Genomic DNA, 21,986 nt, shown 5'->3' on the forward strand with positions numbered 1-21,986 from the left:
AGAATCGTCTCTTATCTGTAGTTCGGTACATTTCTTACAACTCGTCGTGCCAGAATATTTAACGAATTATGATTCATACGAATGGTTATACTTGTATTCGTCTCGAGTTACATCATCGTATAGGAAAAAAACAAAGTTAACGTCGAGATAATGCATTTGTTTCGCGAAAGTTCACGATAGATTCGAAATGTCAAATTGTTCTTGTGCGCAGTATCGTACGTAATTATTTACAAGATTGAATTGTAGTTCGGTTTCACAGGTATTTCTCAAGTTTTCATTTTCTTCTCGAAGAGAATTTCTCTCGATATTTTTTTTATTATTCTTAACACAGAAGAACGTAACGTGAACAGTTGAGATTCGTCGAACCATGGATTTCGATAGGGTCGATCGCTTTCTTACGAGATTGGAATAACCGATACGGTTCGGAGATGGGCAAAATTCTTATCTGGATAAAAATTTCGAACAACGAGTGGAAGGTGAAAGAACGTTTATTCGGAGATAAGAATTCTAATCACGGAGTAAAATAATATTCCACTTCGAATTAATAAAAACTCGTATCCGAAGACGTTACGAATAAATCACGGTATATTGTTGCTACTATTATTATTATTTGTTATTTCGAATCGCGATAGCAACGAAGGCCGTTGACGAATTTATATAAAATTTCGAGAGTAACAAAGTACGGTAGAAAAACCGTTATATTCTCAATATATTCCGAGAATACTCTTTGTTGTTAAATTTTATCATTATCGAAAGGTATTCGAATAAAATTTCACCCGACTCCGATACGACTCATAAATATTGAAACTAGATTTCTCGAGAATCACAACGATCGATACTTCTCGATTGTAGAAGAAACAGCATCGTCATCGTCACCTTTTGGTTTAAATTATATTATAAAAAATGTAGCTCGTCATTCGATAACGAATGATCCACCATTGGAAACTATTATTCTTGCTCAATAAATGTCTTTTCAATATCGGTAACAAGACCGTGTCACCTAGACACTTGTACAAAATTGCCCATGTTACCTACATCAATGTCCTCAAAGCCCTTTTCCTTTAACCCTCGCAACATAGATAATTTGTATAACTTGACCTTGCCCCGAAAATATTCCGTACAAAGTTTCTACTATTCCATCGTACCATTTTTTCAATTCCAAGGAAAGTCGGTACTATCGATGCGTACCGCCAAACGGTTCGAGTCTCCCCGGGTCTTCTTCGACCCGGGCTCGACACGAGCGCTAGATCGTTCGAAATGTTGATGTTTCCAAATAGAAGGAAAGTTTCGTAACGTTCGAAAGTTCCGAATGCGTTTCTCACCTACGAAAAAGCATAATCGTCGTTTCTCGGTGCACACGTAGGGTCGTTCGGACAATCACGAACTATGGCGTGCACGGCCGGCGCTATAGAAGGTACGCCGCGTTTGCCCCCGGAGAGTCCCTAAAAATTTTATAGTTTCCTCGCGGCACGCTCTCCCACGCGCGGTGGACAAGGAAAACGTGTCGTATCGTCGAAAACGATCGACGCCACCGGTGAACGTGGTTGGGGATTAACGCGAGTCGAAACACTGTGGCTCACGTGCCTCTGTGTCAGCCAGTGGATCCTTCGGGGAATACAAATTGAACGGTTTCTCGAGGCGTCCGTGTACCTCGGGTGTCGTGAAACGGGCGTCGCGCGGCTAACGGTAACCCTATGGTGTATTCGCGAGTTACGACACTGCCTCTACCGTGTTATTTCACCGGCTCGGGTACGTGGAAAGTGCATGCACGCGTACGCGAAACCGTCACGGTTTCGTTTTCGTTCGGTGGTGGAGGCGTCGAAGCGACGCTAACGCGACGCGCTCGATACCGAGCTTCGATCCTGAATCTCCATTAACGCACCCCTATCGTCTGCCCTCTCCTGGACACGAGCGCCACAGAGTACGGGGAAGCAGGTGTTCCGCATTCGGCGACTGCTCGCTCCACGATCCGGCACATCTTAACCCATTTAGCGCAGAAATTATTTTTACTACGCGAACGATCTTTCTTTTCGTTAAATTCTTCGCGGATTTAGTCGTTCGTTAAGAATTAATTTTGTACAAGGCAGGAATGTATTTTCCTTCGAAACTGGTGTTCCTTTTCGTTCGAGAATATCTTTCACGGATAATTTTGAAGCAAATTCGTATTTTCTTTACGAATTAAGTCTCGTTACTTTGAAGCATGTAATAGAGGTGAAGGGGAAAATTAGGAATAACGGTAATGTAAGCGCAGAAATTATTTTTCCTTAAAAATTGATATTCCTTCTCGTTCGAGAATATTGTTCACGGATAATTTTTGAGAAAATTCGTATTTTCTTTACGAATTAAGTCTCGTTACTTCGAAGCATGTAATAGAGGTGAAGGGGAAAATGAGGAATAACGGTAATGTAAGCGCAGAAATTATTTTTATTTCGAAACTGATATTTTTATCCGTTAGAGAATATTTTCTACGGATAATTTTTAAACATAATTTTTGACTTACATAATACTTGAGACTCCGAATATTCTTCGAACGGACACAGGATATTCAATGAATTAACATCGCACGTTCGTGGTTGTACAGTTACGTTTAAAAAAATTACGGAGAAACACCTATGAGTGACGAACGTAACATTGTTACGTGAATCGTTAATAATAATTAAAAAAATTCGCTTGAAAATTTTTTACAGCGAGAAGAATAAGTGTGAGCTACGTTTCTGGACAAAAAACTGGTTTCACTACCGGTTGCACTTAGATACCAGTTAATGTCTACCAAACAGTGGGAATCTTTCTGCTATTGAGGTGCAAGATCCGCATGGATAGCCGGGCCTTGGCGTAGGAACGGTCCTCTGCCCTAATTCTTATTTACTAACTAACTAACTTGATAATACCTAGCCGTACACTGGCATTCTTTCCGTGAGAAGAACGGATTGCGCGTAGAAAGAACCCTAATTACTGCAGGTACTCTACTTTCTTAAAACACCGTACTCTGAAAATACGATTTCGATAATACACGATACAAAAATTGCGACTGACCTCCTACGTACATCACAGTTTCCGTAGAGCTTGATAAACTTGGATCACCCTCGTACAGCACGAATGACATTGTCTAGGTTTCGCTCGACACAGTTTTTCGATAGAACAGGGAACGAATTAACCGTATTATAAGAGAGTCGAGTTTACGAAAGGGTTTCTATCGTTTCGTGTGTCATCACGGTTGTTGTAAATTCTCCGATTAGCGGACAACGAGGGTTATGGTAACATTTACTTCCAATTACGCGGAGAACTCCGAAACGAATGAACCAAGTAATACGAGGGCTCGTTGCATCACGGTCGAAACGACGTAAATTATGAAAAACCTTTTCCCTGGGAGAAATTAGCTAGCTGTACAGTGCAATACGAATTTCGTACGGAAGGAACACTGGTTAGTACGAGGTACGAAATGATTTTTATCGTTTCGCGTACCGTCACGGTTGTTCCAAGTTCTCTATTAGCGGACAATGAAGGAATCGTGTTGTCTCGATGTACGAGAGGATACAATTGCAGGGAGAAATGACGCGAAAATCAACCTAGAAACTTTTCGATTATTATTCCTTTGACTTGATCGAAAACAATGACGAGGAAGATGACATTTTCGCGGAAAGTATATCAGTGTATAGCTATTGTTTTCGAAACGATAAGAGACTTGGGGAGTCTGTCGTGGATTGTGAAAGTCTTTGTTGTTAATAAGTCGTTCCACGATTGTCCGACTTTGCGTATAGTGACAATCGAACATTGAACGCGGAGTTGATACTGCGACACTTCGTTGCTTTTACGCCAAACCGAATCGACGAGTCTAAGAACAAAACGAGCACGGAAAAGCCATTTCCAAATAATTCTGAAACTACGTACAAAATGCACAGAACTACACGGGGATCGAGTACAGTGCGAAAGAAGAACCCTACATCGGGTATACTTGTTTCGGGTAGTCCCTTGAGTTTGACTCTGACGCGTTCCTCGGGTCTTTTACGACCCGTATTATCCTCCCAATACATCGTTTTCCTACAGTTAAAGCTAGTACAATATATTCTATTAAATGTTTTTATATTTCCCTAGTCGTGTTAATAGTTAATCCTATTACAATAGATGCTACTGGATGCTTCTATATTTCCACAGTCTTGTCAATAGTTAATCCTGTTACAATAGATTCCACCGAATGCTTTTATATTTCCTTATTTCTGTCGTTCTATCGCAAACTTACTAAAACGAGATTCACAAATTCGGGTCATTATTGATCCAAGAATCTTTAGTGTTTAATCTAACACGTAGAAACGTTTTGAGATCAATCAGGGAAAACAGTTAGGTAACAGAGTCTACTTAACACAGCTCGAATATCTCGAAACGTGGTTTTTGGATTTGCTCCCCGATTCAATTATTTCACGATACGGTGCACGTATTGTAAATACACTGCGAGCAACGCGAAACGAGTGTTTCGTACGTACGAGGATAAATCGAAAAACTACGGTCACCGTACGTGCAAAACTAACACGTCATGTTAGAACACGCGCCAAGGTCAATCATTGCTGGTACGTTGTTCGACAGGTCTACACGTGTTTCGCCAGTTGTCCACGCTCGTACAAGTTTTTACAATCGACGTGTAACCGGGTTCGCTTCGCTTTCCAATTGCACCGTTAACGAGTGGCGCGTTATGATTAGATTTTTGCGATCGGACGGGGTCAAACCCTCTCGGATTCGCACGAGTGTACCCATGCAAAGGAAACTTTATCGATCGAAGAATAAGGAAGAAAGATTTAAAAGTGAAAGAACAAGTCGTTTGTTAAGCGATGGATCGAAGAAGCACAGTATCGAGAATGTTACTAAAACATTAGGTAACTTGTAGATTTGTAGAGAGGTATCCGTAGTAGCACGAGAAATGTGTTGTAAGTAGGTGCAACAAATTTTGCATATTTTCGTTTTCCCGATTTCACGAGAAAATGAATTGTCTCTGGCTATTGATTTCGTACACGCGCGCGTGAAATTTAAACGACTTTATTATACGCACTCAGAAATAATTTCAGTTAGACACGCGTGAAGAACTATCATTATTATTATTGAATTTCTTTCTTATCCACGTGTGAAAATATATACGTTAATGTGTATTTATAATATATATAAACCGTTACCGGAATACGTAGATATGTGCGTAAGAGGCGAAGTGTAACTAAAAATGCCGTTATAAAACCTAACCTCGAAGTAATGGCGTCGATGAAGATCAGCGACTGATGGAGAGCGGAATTTAGTGATATTCGGTTGCTCACTGTCTTTGTAAATGCACAACATATTGAATATTATTGAACCAAAGTTACAAGTGCAAATCTTGGACAAACTGCAACAGTGTGCTTTCCGTTGCTAAATTAATTACGATGCGCTATCGATATTTTGAAAATCATCGAGAAGAACTGAAACGCTAAAATTTCCATTAATTTCAAGCAGAGATTCGGTAGAAATGTCGAATAACGAATAAAAGGTAAACTTTTTACGCGTTACTCGTTTCGAATTGTAGAATTAAATATCTCGTTCTCGAATAAATGACTGTACGTTGGTTCTGTCCGTTGTTGTTTCTTCGAATAAAGATGGCGGTCGATTCGTAGGGGTTGACTCTTCGTTCGAGTTCGGTCTTTCGATACACGTTGTATAGATGGAACAAAGTTGGCAAATTTATGCATTTCGTCGCGACCAGGTGACTCGAGTCACCTTTGTCCAAGATGTTGACAGGTATGTTCTGAAAGCGAGGGTAACAGCCCTTTGCGTCGCGTAGGGACCGCCAGGTACACAAACCCGAAGGGACAAGCGATTTAAAATGCGAATTGTCGTCTGAGAGGAAAAGTGTCCGTGTCTGGAAAGCAGATGTTCGAGGACGTAAACTTTCCTTGCCAGATGTTTCAATATAATTCTGTCCAAGGTCGAAGTATCGAACATTATGAGAAAAATGACTCGAAGTGTGTTTGACGAGTGGCGTGCTGACTGATTGACCGTCTCGCGTGTTTTGTTTAACCTGTTAATGGTGCTCCGTTTGTGGCCGAGAATTTGCTTTTAACCTCTTAAGGGATACCAGCACACACGCGTATATTTGATCTTTAAATTATTTTTAAATTGCAACATGGGCGTAACCTCTAAAAATTGAGAAGGGAATATTTGTAAGTAAATTTCTTAGTAATAGAAAATTTGTTAGTGACTAGATCGTTGTAACTTTTATGTATTTCGAAGTAAATCATTTTTCGTCGAAGAGGTTCGACATTATCACGGGTCTTCTTTCTTATCATTTTTGGTAATAGGTAACAGGACTTGATGGAACTTCTGGATAATTAACTCTTCACGTTTTGATGCTCCTACGTGATCGTCAACCAGCCAATTTGAAGCTATTTCACTGCGAGTAGAACGCGCACATTATATATCGTATGTACGAGTGTAATAGTCTGAAAGAGAACGAATTGGAGTTATTTTCTCCAACCCATGTTTAAAAAATTCCTTGTACGATCGTTACCATAATTTGGTTCTCAGCCGATGACAAGATTAAAAGCAACAAATCGTTCGTCGACGTATCAATTTACGAGGATTTGTAAGAGAAATAGATACCGAAATATGTATGAAAAATTTCTAACGTGAGAATATAAATCTTTCGATTCAAATTTTATATTCGTCGAAACACGTACGAGTGTAATAATTATGGAAAAGTTTAATAAGTTACGGTAAAGATTACTAATTCGGTCATAGTTGCGTTTATTTTCTGTCTGAATGAACATAAATCAAATTTTTTGGGATCTTGTCGAAAATAAGATTACAACGAAACGATGGATCGATTCGGTGATACAACACCGTGGTGCTTGATAGATTTGCGTAAACAGGTTGAAAGGAAGAGGGAGAACCAATATTTTTCTTTGACAAAGTAGAATATATATACTACCGATAAAATGAAAGTATTTGATCACGCGTCTGGTACGAGAAAAAATTAATTTTTAATTACTAGAAGAACGTACTCGTGACTTTGAATTTCGATAGAATTTTATCATAAATGTTTATTAACAAGTAACAAAATACTTTCGAGCGACAGTGTACTTGTATAAATATTTTCATAAAAAGAATAAAACGCTGTAATAAAATATAAATATAAATCTAGAATCCTTTGACGTGTTCAAATTCACAATTTACACGTTTAATAATTTACATTTGATAGAAAACGAATAAAATAGTAATATAAATCCAAAATCCTTCGATATATTAAATTTACTATTTTTACTAGCAATCATTTATACTTAATAGAACATTACAATAAAACACTAATATAAATCTAAAATCCTTCGATATATTCGAATTTACCAATTTTATTCTCAGTAATTTATACTTAATAGAACACTACAATATAAATCTGGAAATAATTTATACCCAATAGATCTTAAATATAAACACTAATATAAATCTAGAGTCCTTCGATGTATTCTAACCTACAATTTTCATATCCGGTGGTTCGTGTTTTGCTTCACGGTAAAACGTTATTAAAAAAGCATAAAGGTACGATAAGAATGTCTTCGTAAATTTCGTTGTTCGCGAGTCTCGACTCGAAGAAACTAACGCGAGTTGCTGACCAGCAAGTTTCCTCGCTGTGCATAAATGTGTTTCGCAGAACTTCCGCTCCCATTTTCGTCGAACGTGCCCTACCGCGTTTCGTGCGTTTATTCGCGATGCATGATTTTCCCGCTGGGAAATCCCGCGTCAGCGTGGTATAAATTCGACGCGAGACAAATCCGATTGATAAAGTACCCTCGAGTTTCCTCCTCGTCGTCCGCGAGAAGATTCGCGTGCAGTCGCCGAGCAGCCGGACAATTCCGAGCGAGATACCGTCGCATTCCATGACGACTTCGTCATTCGTTCAGTGATCGTTGATGGCGTCTATGAACCCTGATGCTCCGTGCGGGAAATGCTCTCCGCTCGAGACAAGAGTAGAGTCTGAAACGAGTAAATTTCGAAGAATTTGCAGAAAATTGGCGCGTATCCGTACGAACCGGTAATACGCGGAAAATTAATATTCCGGAGAGCTGAAAATTTATGGAAAATTGGTGTCTAGAATAGTTGGAAGTTTATGGAATCTTGGTGTCTAGGAGAGTTGGGAATTTATTGAAAATTTGTGTCTAGGATATTGAGAAATCTGTAGAAAATTATTATTTTGGATGTCTGGGAATTTGTAGAAATTTATTATTTTGGATATCTGGGAATTTGTAGAAATTTGTTATTTTGGACATCTGGGAATTTGTAGAAATTTATTATTTTGGACATCTGGGAATTTGTAGAAATTTATTATTTTGGACATCTGGGAATTTGTAGAAATTTATTATTTTGGACATCTGGGAATTTGTAGAAATTTATTATTCGGGATGTATGGGAATTTGTAGAAATTTATTATTTTGGATATCTGGGAATTTGTAGAAAATTGGTATTTAAAACAACAGAGAATTTATAGAAGCTTAATATATAGAATATCTGGAAATTGATGAAAAATTGATGTCTAGAATATTAAGAAATTTATAGAAACTTATTATTTAGGATCTCTAGGGATTTGTAGACAATGATTACTTAAGATATCTGTAAATTTGTAGAACATTAACACGTGGACTATAGAAAATAAAACAAAAAAAGACACGATTATAATATTCTAGATCGAAACTTCATCGTAATATTTATCGTAGAACTATTCAATACGAAATCTTGTTTCAGCACACTACGTGTAACAATTATACGTGTCTTTTAAGGTTGTGTCCAAATATGTGTAACCTTATCCTCTAATTATCGTTTGTTTCCACGATGATACACGCAAAGGTTTATTTATTGTTGGCTTACCGTTATACAACCTCCATTACCGAATATATTTACTGGATTTCCTCGCACGAGGTTCCACGGTCCAAATTAAACACGATCTTGACACTAATTCGCAAATAATTGATCACCTCGGATAAGCCGTACTCGTTCGTGCTTGCACACGAATGCACGACTTATTTAGGATTATATAGCACGAATTACGTGTGCACTCGAGCAAAGTGTAAAGGACTTCGGATTGGGAGCCTACACACGTGCCCTTAGTTGCACTCGCGAAACTCGCGATGGAATGTCTCACGCCTTCGCGCGAATCCCAGGAATTTCATTCTTAACCGGTGTCTGTTAATTGCCATTCGTATTACGAAAAGAGGGCAAACCGCGACGTGAGTAGCTTCTTTCGCAGGGAAATGATCGAGCTAATAATAGTTCTGGAAGGAAAGAGTATACCAGGGTAGTCCATGGTTGCGAGAAAGGTTGTATCGTTTATACGGTTGAAAATTTTAAAAGGACGATAAGATAAAATTGAATATTTTTCAAACAGTCACACTCCTTGTATTTATTTTTAATAGTAAAATGTTTCTTCTTACATTTTTAAACGGTACTTGGCATTTTTAATATCTTCAGAGAATAGCTGTACAACATTTGGATACTTTCCATAAATGTAGAAATAAGTTAAGTTAAAGAATAGATAATAATTTTTCGGAAGAAATAGATATAAATTACACACATTTGCGAATCACACAGGTAGATATCCTTCAACCTATAAATAGTTTCTCGAGGTGCATTGTGTACTGTTGCTTGATACGAAATGCTTACGAGACAAGGATAAAGAAAAATGATACTCATTCATAGTTAAAGAATCAAAAAAATGGAGAATTTAACGGATCCTAACAATGCCTACCTACGTTACAAATATGAGAGCGTGTTCCAAAAAATTAACATTGACCCAACAGATTACAATAATCGTTCAACATATGTCTTTGCACACAATGATATTTTATTTTTTGTACGATGGTTATTTTGTCACATATACGATATACCCCCATGTACTTGTTCAAACATCTGTAGGTATTTTTAAGAAAACAATCTCATATATATATATATATCACTCTCAATAATTTGTTAAGAAATTTAATGGATTGAATTGTTTGATAAAGACAAAAGAAACTTTCTCAACGAATAAACATCAATTTTTCGAGTTTCGTTTAAATTTAAAGTACAAAATATCGCCCCTAAGGAAAGGTAAGGATCTCCAGAGAAAGTTAAAAGAAGAGTATCCGATTATTAAAATCTTGCATAAAATCCTTCACATTCTTGGAAAATCCAGACAAGGTTTATTAAGTAAACCGGGAAGAATACGAGGCACGCGAAGAAGATAGAACGGTTGTGCAATTCATTTAAATAATATTGCACGAACGAAGAAAATCGTCCGTTCCAGCGTTGCCTCGCAAGCCGCGAGCTAATATCGTTAATTATCGTAACGAAGTTGGTATTATCACGTGCGGGTAACGATCCATGATAATTATTACGCCGCGCGGCGCAAGTACACGCAGAGAAGCGTGTTAGGATTGTCGGATCTTTGTACCTTCGATTTCGTACGCGACGTTTCCTGGAAGATCATTGCAACATCTGGAAATCGATGGAAATAAAGGAAAATTAGAAACGAATGCCGACACGGACGTGTTATTAGCTCGACTCGCGTTTGCTCGGTACACGTAGAGATCCTTTGTTCTTCTATTCCTTCCTCGCTAGCGATAAGCTCGAAATTCGTACGGTCCTGTTGCCAAACGTCTCGTATCGTAATTTCGTTTAATTATTTCAGAAGTTACTTAACACTTAAAATTAATTCCAGATTGGAGCATAACGTTGCTTAAGATCTTTTTTATTTGCGAACATTTTTTCAGACGTTGAGTACGATGAATCGATTACTAATTATCGAAAGTGTTCAACGGAGTTTAATGTCCCTAGTATCTATCACTTGAAAAATTGTCACTTAAATGATCGCTACATATTAACAATCCAGTTTGTGTAACAGATATAAGATAAATGGTAAAATTATTGTTTTTGCTATATTATGACAATTGCCAAACTTTTTACTTATATTAGTTGTGCTTTTTATGCTCAATCTGCACATTCACCTCTTATTATTTATTTTTAATTATTAAGTGTAAACAAATATACAAAGTCTATGCATATTTTTACGTAAGAATGAAATCCAAATTCAGTATTAAAATTCTTTTATTCACGATTCTTCGAATCAAATAATTTAAGTGGCAGTTACAGAGACACTAAGAGTTATTGGGGCATTTATCTTACATCGTTACGAAGTCGTAATAAAATGCATCGAAACTTGGACCTAATTCTGGTTCGAAATCGCGTTAAAAACGAAGCAATCGCTCGAAATTTGAAAGTAAACAATCCGGGAGTGAAAGTATGCAAAACAATTGAATCGAATTAGATCGGTCGAACCGAGCAAAATTTGTAACGAAGGAAAAGCTTCCAGTTATAGTTAGATCATAGAGAAAACGAAAGAAGAGGAATTTAATTAACTCGTGGTAAATGTGAAAAAAGAAGGACCGCATTGATCGAGAAATGAAGTCAAGTCTGCCCTAATTTGAAACTTATCCCGTAGTAAATACGAACGCTACTATTTACCGAAAGTTACGAGTAAGTTGAAGATAAAAGACAAAGTTCGAGTGCAGCTATATCGCGGAGAAAACTAAAAAAAAAAAGGAGAATTTAATTAACCCATGGTAAATACGAGCACCAGTGTTTACCGATAGTATCGAGTAAACCGGAAACGGTGGAAGGCGTTACAGTTGTAGTTAGATCATAGAGAAAACGAAAGGAAGAGAAGCCTAATTAATTCACGGCAAATACGAGAAAGAGAAATTAATTTAAACGAAAGTTGATAAATTCCAAACGAATAAAGTCAAATCTGCTCTACTTTAAAATCTAACCAATGTTTACCGATAGTATCTACTAAATAAGACACGAAGGAAGAATCATGGAGAAAATGAAAAAAAAAGAGGAATTTAATTAACCCATGGTAAACACAAGTACCAGTGTTTATCGACAGTACCGAGTAAATTGAAAACAGAAGAAGATATTTGTAGTTAGATCATAGAGAAAACAAAAGAAAAAGGATCCTAATTTGTCTGTAAGTTAAAATCTTTCCTGTTTCTATAATTTTAATAATATCTTTATTTATTGAAATTCTTTGAATTGAACTAAATTCAATACAATACATATTTACCTTATTTTCTTCCAAATATAATTTTCAAATTATATAATGCTTAATTAGATGAGAAAATTATTCAAATAATTTTAAGGTATAATGAATATAAATTATATCAATTCGTTAAAACGTTAATTCTACTTTTACTAATTTGTCTTTAACAAATTCGAGTCTGCTTTAATTTTACCGACAGTTTTCTCGAATTGTTTCTATTAGAAATAGCCCTAAAAATCCTGCAAAATACACCACTATAAATACACATTGAAAAATGTAGAAATAATGAACTATTGTCTCAGTGATGTGAGATACCCCAATATGGTGGGTATCCTAATTCATTCTCATGAATTAGAATAACCTTAGGATACCCCAATTCTCATGAATACAATTAGTGAAATATCGGTGCGAGTCAAAAGTGACTCCGGCACAGAACTCGGAACGGTACTGGTCGGAGGGTTAGTTGTACAATAGAATAAAAAGGAACGGTTTGGCAAAGGATGTTCCTCGTACCGGTAGCGAAGAATTCGAGAACGGAGAAGAGGCTGGGGATCGGTAAATAAATCGATAGCCGTTTTTCGCGAACAAACGATCTGCGGTTGTTTCAATTAAAGTCGTCCGTTTCTTGGTCGCTCAAGGACTTTCGCCGAGTTGCACGAGGTCAGGTACACGAGCCGCGGTACGAGGCCTCGTTTCACGTTCGAGGAACAAGCGATCGGTCGGCGTGCGGTTACCAGATGACCGTACAATCGTACGGGCAATTAGCGCGGAACTGGTTTCATCGACGGATCGTTCATAATTCGTGTCGACCATTACCAGCTTCCAGCGATCGTAATCTTCAGCGACCGGCCACGGTCCCTTCCTATGTTTTGCCGTAAGCCGGCAAGAAAGTCGAACGACGGCGACGCGTGCCTCACTTTTACTTTTGATGTCTGTTCCCGTTCTTTTTTTTTTTATTTTCTTCCTTTCTTTTTTCGTTTTTCTTTTCCCCTTTATGCGCGAGCGCGTCGCCCGCGTTTTTTCATCGCACGACTAATTGGTTTCTCGCTTTCGTTGCAGACTCTCAAGATGTCGATCTGGATGCCATTCTCGGCGAACTGTGCGCCTTGGAACGCCGCTGCGACGGTGACATCGCCGCTACACCTGCGCCCGATTCCCAGAGACAGGGTCGACCCAATAGCACCAGGATCACAGCTGGCGACAATACCGATATCGGCAAGAACGAAGGAGGTAATTTGTCGGATATTAACGAGGCTATTGAAATGTTAAACTTCGGGACATGAGATACTCGGGTGTACGAAAATGTCCGGATGTCCGAATACCGATGAGACACTCGAGTGTACGATAATAACCGGATATCCGAATAACCATGAGACACTCGAGCAAATAAGAATACCCGGATACACGGATACCTATGAAATAGTCGAATATACAGTAATACCTAGATACCCGGATATTCGGATACTTGGATACCTATGAGATACTCGAGTATACAAAAATACCCGGGTACCTGAATAACCATGAGACACTCGAGTAAATAATAATATCCGGATATACGGATATCTGTGAGATAGTCGAGTATACAGTAATACTTGAATACCCGGATACCTATGAGATACTCGAGTATACAAAAATTACCCGAATACCCATCACATATCCCAGTACACAAAAATTACCCGAATACCAATCAGATATCCCAGTATACAAAAATTACCCGAATACCCATCAGATATTCCAGTACACAAAAATTACCCGAATACCCATCAGATACTCCAGTACACAAAAATTACACGAATACCCATCAGATATCCCAGCTTACAAAAATTACTCGGTTGTCTCAAACGATATTCGATAATAAATGAAATATATGAAACCACCGATAAACGAAATATTATCGTTAACCGATGAAAATGGAAATGTACTAGTAACCAATACAGCTTCAAGTGCATTTCATTTTATATTTAAAGAAAGTTTTTGTTTCGCACGGTACCTTTGTTAATTTTACAAACTCGCGGAAATCCTTCTGCGCGTATATTTTCGAAGGCGTATACTTTGAGAAAATATATGAAAAAAGAAATCGATTTTTGAAAGTTAGATTACTTGTTTTAATCGACAATGTATGCGCGAGAATCACCCTAACGCGATACGCAATACTTTTGACAAAACGGTCAAGGCCGTCTATATTGTATTTATCAATTCTATTGGAACAACAATCGGTATTATCGCACTTGCGGCGAATCTAATCCAGATAATCGTGAAACACGCGTACAACACAGTTCCGTTTTTTGTTCGATTAAAATTCATGTCGTCGCTTCGATTTCGATAACGCGAAACGCTCGTTATGTAACTAATATTTATTTATTCTTTTATTTCACGATTTTGTTCGCCACGACCGAATACAAGCTCGTGAAAACGTAACGTATTGCAAAGGGAAGGGTTAGGTCTTAACGAATTGCTGTGTTAAGACCTAACCTAACCCTGTACTTAATCTAAATATACAGCTTGGGTTGTATAAATCGATCGGTTCGATTATGTCCAAAAGCTGTTTTTGCGACACCTGTTTGCGTTGGAGAGAATTTTAGCAGAACGAAGACAATATTTTCACCTATTAGCATTCGTATTAATTTATCCTACTAAACGGGCGCTACTTATAAGACTATGTATTGAACGTTTTATCACCCACAATCGTCGAAGATTAAAAACAGGTAATAACCTAAAAAGAACATCTTATCGGAACAGATGTTTAAACATTTAACTTTTAAGCTGTCGATAAGGAGTACTTTCAAAATTGCCATTTTATGTATTTCAAATTTCAAGTGATCTTGCATAGTTTATCGAACTCGTAAAGTTTCGATAACAAGTGCCTTATAAAAGAAGTAATATTCCATTAAAAAAAGAAAAACGAAATTGTTCTACTAATCTTTCATCTAAAAATCGTTTCTACCGTGTAACGTTCCTATATGAACCGAGCAGTGTTCGTAAAAGTTGATATTTCATATGTTCTCAAACTCCAACGATAGTAACGTTAGTTCCCGATTTTACAACGATGTCTGTTAATAATCATAATATCTCGACTTCCCCCCAAGTCCAACGTATTAAAATTAATTAAACTAACTTCAAATTCCACCGTGATTCGCGAGATTGTATCGTCGTGACTTCTCCAATTTTCACAGACTCTGTTCGACTAGTGCTCTAAAAATATGCAAATTTGCATACCAGGGTTTTAAACACGATTGAAAATTCGATGGAAATTTTTAATTCGAACGATTGCAATGTTACGCTCGACTCGCACGATTTTTATAAATGTATCATTTGACCGTAGGCGCAACACGCGCGTAATTGGACGTTGTAAACAGTTAATTCAACTGGTTTCTGTAGCAACCCTATGATAATGAGTATATTCTCCATTGGTATGGTTCTACTATCTACTCCGTAGATCGCTTATTGAACATGGTCGAGCGAACCATGTTGCTTTTGTATCGTTGGCTTCCTTTCACGATGATGAAAGGAAATTTTATTAAAAATTTTTATGAAAAATTAGTTTTAGCAAATTTAAATATTTGCTGAATATTTAAATATTTGTTTCAGCTATGCGCACCGATAGTCCCGACAATGACAGCGCATTTTCGGACACGGTGTCGATGTTGTCCAGTGAGAGTTCCGCGAGCAGCAGCGGTTCCGGGCACAAACCACCTCAGACCGCCATGCACACAGCCTCCCAACCACAATCTCATCAACTTCTGGGTGAGTTTAGGCTTGTGCTCGAACCGTCGAATGGCGAGCATCCGATCGTGTCTTCACGGTGGTTGAGAATTTGTAAAATACATTTTCTTTTTATCAAGCTTTATTCGGCTCAAACATGATGCAACAACACGAAACAATCCTATAGGGTGTACGAACGTATTTGTTTCACGATTTGCACGTACGAATCCATGCATCTTGATCGGTAGATATTTGTTTAAAGAAAGGGGGTCGTTTGGATCGGAATAGAAAAATGTTTTCTTTTTTTAAATTTTTTTTTAGAAGAATGTAACGAACCAAACAAGTCAATGTTTCTCACATATCTTGTTGGCACGATTAAGAAGTTATATACATTTTTCAAACTCGAAATAATGCATAGTTATAAAAATACTGACATCGGCGTGGAACGTCTCCTCTTTTATTCATTGAAATTGCTGACAAAATTCTGAATCACTGAATAGGAACAAAGAAGCTATTAAAAAAATCAAAGTTAAGAAAGAAATCCGGGGAGTAACAAAAAATATATCTTTTTTACACACCGTCTATAGTTGGTAAGAAAAATTCAATACTTTATTTGGAAAAGTTGTTTATTTTGAAGATTTATGGAAAACAAAAATACGTTTTTAACATTGTATTAAAGTTTCTAATCAATCATGATCAAAAAGGGATGTTTATGCAAATCGTAATATAAAAATTAAAGCGTTACAGCTTAGCTAATTTTTGAGAAATTGTTCTTTCGAGACCGTGTTCTCGAATATTCTCAAAGTATAAAAAGAAAAGTCTAAATTATTGATCCTTCGAACGAACCTTCCACCTTAAAGAACCTACACTAACGTTCACCACGACGTTAAGACTCAAGATCAAACTTTGTTACCCACATATTTTACAAGAGAAGAAAATAGATAACTAAAAACTTACTAAACCTTTCGTTGCAAAGATTTCTACCAGTCCGTAAGTTTGTGAAAATCCCATAATCGTTTCAAACTTTTCATCCCCATTTACACGCGTTTGTAAAGCTTCCTCCGCTTCGTCCCGGTATTTGAAATGATCGAGCGTTCTAAAATCGAATAAGATGTACGCAAGTCGTTGCTCGTGCCACGAAAGACTTTTAACGATAACTCGATTTTTCCTTCCCAAGACGCAGCGAGCCGAGTCAAGGCAGAGAAAATCCGCTTGGCGCTGGAAAAAATGCGCGAGGCGAGCGTTCAGAAACTCTTCATCAAAGCCTTCACATTGGACGGTAGCGGCAAGAGTTTACTCGTGGACGAGGGAATGAGCGTGGCTCACGTGTCCAGGCTCCTCGCCGACAAGAACCACGTGCCAATGGATCCCAAGTGGGCCGTGGTGGAGCATCTGCCGGACCTTTTCATGGGTATGCGTCTCTTCCTAATCGGTCGGTCGTTTAAGAAATTGCAGACACTCTAACGCGTTGCACGATTTTTCTTCGCAGAAAGGGTATACGAGGACCACGAGCTGCTGGTAGAAAACCTCTTACTGTGGACGAGAGACTCGAAGAACAAATTGCTTTTCGTCGAAAGGCCGGACAAAACTCAACTGTTCTTCACCCCGGAGAGATTCCTTCTGGGCCCCTCTGATAGAAGTAGCGGGGAATACGACGACCATTCTCGTAACATCCTCTTGGAGGAGTTCTTCGCCAGCAGCAACGTCGGTGTACCCGAGGTAACCAACGTGGAATATTTTATTCAATTATAAATAATCCATACTTCGATAATAGCTAGGTAACAGTAAATATGGTGATTACGATACAACTCTCTACAATGCTTCACGACTCTCGACTCAACACTCCTTGGTTCAAGACTCCTCGGCTCAACACTGTTCTTCCTTCCAAAAAAAGGAAATGCCCTTACCTGTTCTTCCTCCCGACTTTCTCTTTTATTATCCTCTTTCAGGCACGATCCTTGAAACTGTGTTTTCTTGGAGCTACAAGTTTTCCTAAACCTACGTTACGCTAAAATTCCGATACTACCCTAATCTCCCTGACGTCAACGTCTCGTCTTTGACAAACCTGGAACAACTCGATCGAATAAATTCTCTACCCAATGCACGTACATCCACTTCGATTGTTTAATTTCTAGGTGGAGGGACCGCTGTATTTAAAGTCGGATAGCAAGAAAGGCTGGAAGAGGTATCACTTCATCCTACGAGCGTCTGGCCTCTACTATTGGCCGAAGGAGAAAGCTCGCACCGCGCGCGATCTGGTTTGTCTGGCAACGTTCGACGTGAATCAAATCTACTACGGGGTTGGCTGGAAGAAGAAGTACAAAGCGCCGACGGATTTCTGCTTCGCCGTGAAGCACCCCAGACTGCAGCAACCGAAGTCGACGAAGTACATCAAGTTTCTATGCGCGGAGGACAACGCGTCCCTGGAGCGATGGATGGTGGGGATCAGAGTGGCCAAGTACGGCAGACAGCTGATGGAGAATTACAGAACGCTCGTCGATGAATTGGCGCAAGAAGATCTTGACATGCTAGCACACGCCAGATCGTGTTCAGTTAGTTCGATCGCGGTGCCGCCCCAGAGTCAGGCTCAATACAACACGAGCAACGACAACGCACGACAGTTCACGGAGAATTCGAGGCACAACGTGGAATCGACCAACGCAAGACAGTACGACGGTCAGAGGCAGAGTTACAACTCCGAGCAACGACAGAGTTACAACAACGACGGAAGGCTGAGCAGAGCCAGCAGCTCGAGTTCCAGCGGATGTCTATCGGACGGAGCGCCCAGTAGTTGCGAGGTACGAAGACCGCAGGATGATCGTTCGTTGCTACAATGTCGAATCGGGGTGTACTAACGTTAACTTTGTCCTCGTTACAGGTGGCTTTCGAGTGCGGTGAATTTCCAACGGGAACGATAAAGAGGAAACCTTCGATGAACCCAAAGCTTCCCCTGACATCCATTACCAGACAGTTGAAAGAGGTGGGAGAGACCGTTCGTGACGAGCCAGATTCCTGTCCGAGTCCCACGAGTTCGGGATCGGGCACGTTGACCAGAAGGCACAGTCGAAGAAGGAGCGGTACCGATTCGGACGGTTCTGGAACACTGAAGAGACATCATCGATCCGGTAACGCGACTCCGGTCAGTCCAGTACCACCTGGCACACCGGTTAGAGAAAGGGCAAGTCCCATGGGATACAATAGAACCGAGTCTCAGGAATCGAAGACGCCAACGAGCCCGATACCGTCTTGTATGGTGGGTAGTGTTCGCGGGACTGGGTAGGTTCGCGTTTACCCCCGAGAACAAACCGGTTAACTCTATGTGTTACAGATGGATTCGATCACTTCGTTACCACCGCCACCGTCACCGTCGAGAGTCGCCGAGGAAGCAGAATCGGACAGCGAGCCGCTTCCGCCGCCTCCACCGGAAATGTTCCGTTCGAATCTCTCTCTGGATTCGCTGCCACCGCCACCAGCGCCCGGTGAAATCCCAGTGTGCAACACACCGGAACTTTCCGGATCATCGTTGAGCCTGGCGTCATTACCGCCACCGCCGAGTCCCCTCGTAGGCGAAACAGGAACGATCCGTCGCGCGAGACCGAAACAATCCACGCCCACGAACTCGATCACACCCGAGAACACACCTACCCACGCTCCGTCGAGACCGTTGGCCAATCAGCAGATGTATTCGAACGCGAGCAACTCGCTGCAGAACAATTCGACTGTCCAGAACAATCAGAATTATAATCCCAACGTGCAGAACGCTATCCACGCGAATAACGCGGCAAACTCGGTATCCTCCCCGCACAGCTCTTATCCGGGTTCCAGCGCCAGCACGCCCACTTACGCTCCCAGCTCACCGGGTTTTGCTTCGCCGCCACCGTTTGTTCCTCCGCCGGCCTACGGGTCCCAGCAGCAGCACAACAGCTCGCAGAGCCTCACCAGGCAAAACTCGAAGGTCGAGCCGATGTACGGTACACACCAGACCGTTCATCAGCACAACACGATTCAACCGATCAGGCCGAATCCGAACATGGATACGGTGCGACGAAGTGCCATGAAACAGACCTCGGGCCATTACGCTGCCCCGCCGTATCTGGCGGAATTGAAGGCTGCTTCCAGCCCGCAACCACAACGCAGGGTGACCATTCAGGAGCCGCCCACGTCGCCCAAATCCAAGACCGGGACCGGAAAGAAGATCACGTTCAACCTTCCGCCGCAACAGGAGCCAGGTAGTCCGGCTCTGCCCCAGAGAAAGCCAATGCCACCGCGGAGATCGGACAGCACGAGGCTGACCTCGCCCAAGAAGCTCGCTGCGTCCGATCAGGCACCACCGGGCGATTTCCTCAAGGATCTCCAGAGAGTGATGAGGAAGAAATGGCAGGTGGCGCAGAAGTGCAAACTGGACTCGACGACCACGCCCCACGAGGTCCTCGGTTTTCGCGATCCACCGCCCGCTGTGGCCGATTACAGGGAAACGAACGTGTCGAATTGGGTCCAGGAGCACTACGGTGCCGACAATCTCTACGAGAACGTTTACGCGACGGATGCCCACGCGCCCGTCGAGTACGCTTCCAGCCCGGGCAGGCAGTCGACCGTCAGGTTCGCCGACGAGAATCGCAGCATCAACATCGTGAACGCGATCGCGAGCAAACGAAGACCACCGCCACCACCGCCGAAAAGGGCAGAGACCACGCATCTGACCACTACCAGAGCGATGCACTGACAATAGCAGATAATCCAGCCCCATCCCGAAAGGCGATGGTACTGCTGTCTGTGCAGCTGGTGGAAGGACTAAGAAAGGGTGAGAGGGATTCGCTTCGTTCTGTGATTTGGTGTCACCCGTTTCGAGGTCCTGGTATCGAGTCCACGCGTCGATCGTCCTTCGCGTCGCCACACCGTTAACACCGCTGTTCAAACGGGGGCAAGGGGAATGGTAATTGGGAGGGGGTAGGGAAGAGGGGTGGGGACGTCCAGGGAAGAGAGAAGGGGATCCGACGATCGTCCTTGAACACGCCTAACCGTCACGGTTCTACGTTCGCGCGCGTCGCCAGAGAGGCGGGATCGGCTTGGCTGGGAAATCCTTTTATCTAATCACCGAACAACCCCAGCCGCGACCGCGTCGATAGGATAATAATGGATGTAAATTTAGAATTTCGAGGATGAAAGTCTGATTCGGATACTGCCAATAAAACATACATACATACATACATACATACATACATACATACATACATACATACATACATACATACATACATACATACATACATACATACATACATACATACATACATACATACATACATACATACATACATACATACATACATACATACACGCACGATCGTCCGACGCCGCGTCCTGGCCAGCGGAGCCCCAGGACACTGGAGTCGGGTAGGGAATTCTTTTGTTTAGCGAGAAGTGGAGGAGAAAAAAAAAAGAAATCGATACGATCATGGGCCCGCAACGCGGGACCACCGAATCGGGGCCGTAGAGGTTAATCGAGCCCGATGTGAAACATCAATCTCAGCGCCGATTATATCGCGACGGCCTGTTCTAACTAGAGTCGTAGGGGGGGAAACACTGCCGCACATATTGACGATGTGATACGTAAGTCTTAAGCTCCCGCTCTTTTTGTTTCCCGCGATCACGGGACACCCGATCAGCGAGCGATCTTCCCGCGAGAGTCGGTGGACAACCGTGGGAATGCGATCCTCACCGACAGCTCGAATTCAAGACGAGTACTCTTCCGAGCTGGAAAGAAGACTAAACGGAGCAACGTTCTATCGCGGTGTACACCCAATTTCAACCGTGATTATCGGTCAAAGTTGCAACATCTGTTGACAGAGCACTAGTCTCTCTCCTCTCACCCAAGTGTACAGAGAGACCTCTCGCGCGTCGTCCGGCTAACCTTCTCTCCAGTTCTCGATCGATTGACCAGAGCTCGCATCTCCAACGATGTCCATCGAGTTGACAAGGCCAACTGCCCAAAACGCGAACTGGATCGCGAGAGATCGAAGAACAGACGGTTCCACCGGGTGCTCTCGATGAAGACACGCGCGAGAAACGCTGTTCACGAGACACGACCACGACGAGACGACGACGATAACGACAATAACAACGACAACGACGATGACGACGAAGACGACGCGCGCTGCGTTTTTTCTTTTTTATAAAACCTCGTACATAGGTGTGCATGTATATAAAT

The 21,986-nt window shown here is 41.1% G+C and overlaps 1 protein-coding gene across 3 annotated transcripts in view; it reads left to right on the top strand.

Moving 5' to 3' along the window:
• Positions 1-20,635, top strand: part of LOC143144705 (uncharacterized) — a 323,901-nt gene extending 303,266 nt beyond the window's left edge. For all 3 annotated transcript variants that reach the window (XM_076307376.1, XM_076307375.1, XM_076307378.1), the window contains 7 exons: positions 13,136-13,306; positions 15,665-15,820; positions 16,956-17,189; positions 17,268-17,497; positions 17,914-18,576; positions 18,657-19,031; positions 19,107-20,635. In XM_076307376.1, coding sequence (XP_076163491.1) covers positions 13,136-13,306; positions 15,665-15,820; positions 16,956-17,189; positions 17,268-17,497; positions 17,914-18,576; positions 18,657-19,031; positions 19,107-20,501 — 3,224 coding nt within the window. In that variant the 3' untranslated portion in view covers positions 20,502-20,635. The remainder of the gene's footprint in view (positions 1-13,135; positions 13,307-15,664; positions 15,821-16,955; positions 17,190-17,267; positions 17,498-17,913; positions 18,577-18,656; positions 19,032-19,106) is intronic.
• Positions 20,636-21,986: the final 1,351 nt, after the last annotated feature.

Source organism: Ptiloglossa arizonensis, chromosome 3 (genome assembly GCF_051014685.1).
Source record: "Ptiloglossa arizonensis isolate GNS036 chromosome 3, iyPtiAriz1_principal, whole genome shotgun sequence".
Taxonomy (NCBI): Eukaryota; Metazoa; Arthropoda; class Insecta; order Hymenoptera; family Colletidae; genus Ptiloglossa; species Ptiloglossa arizonensis.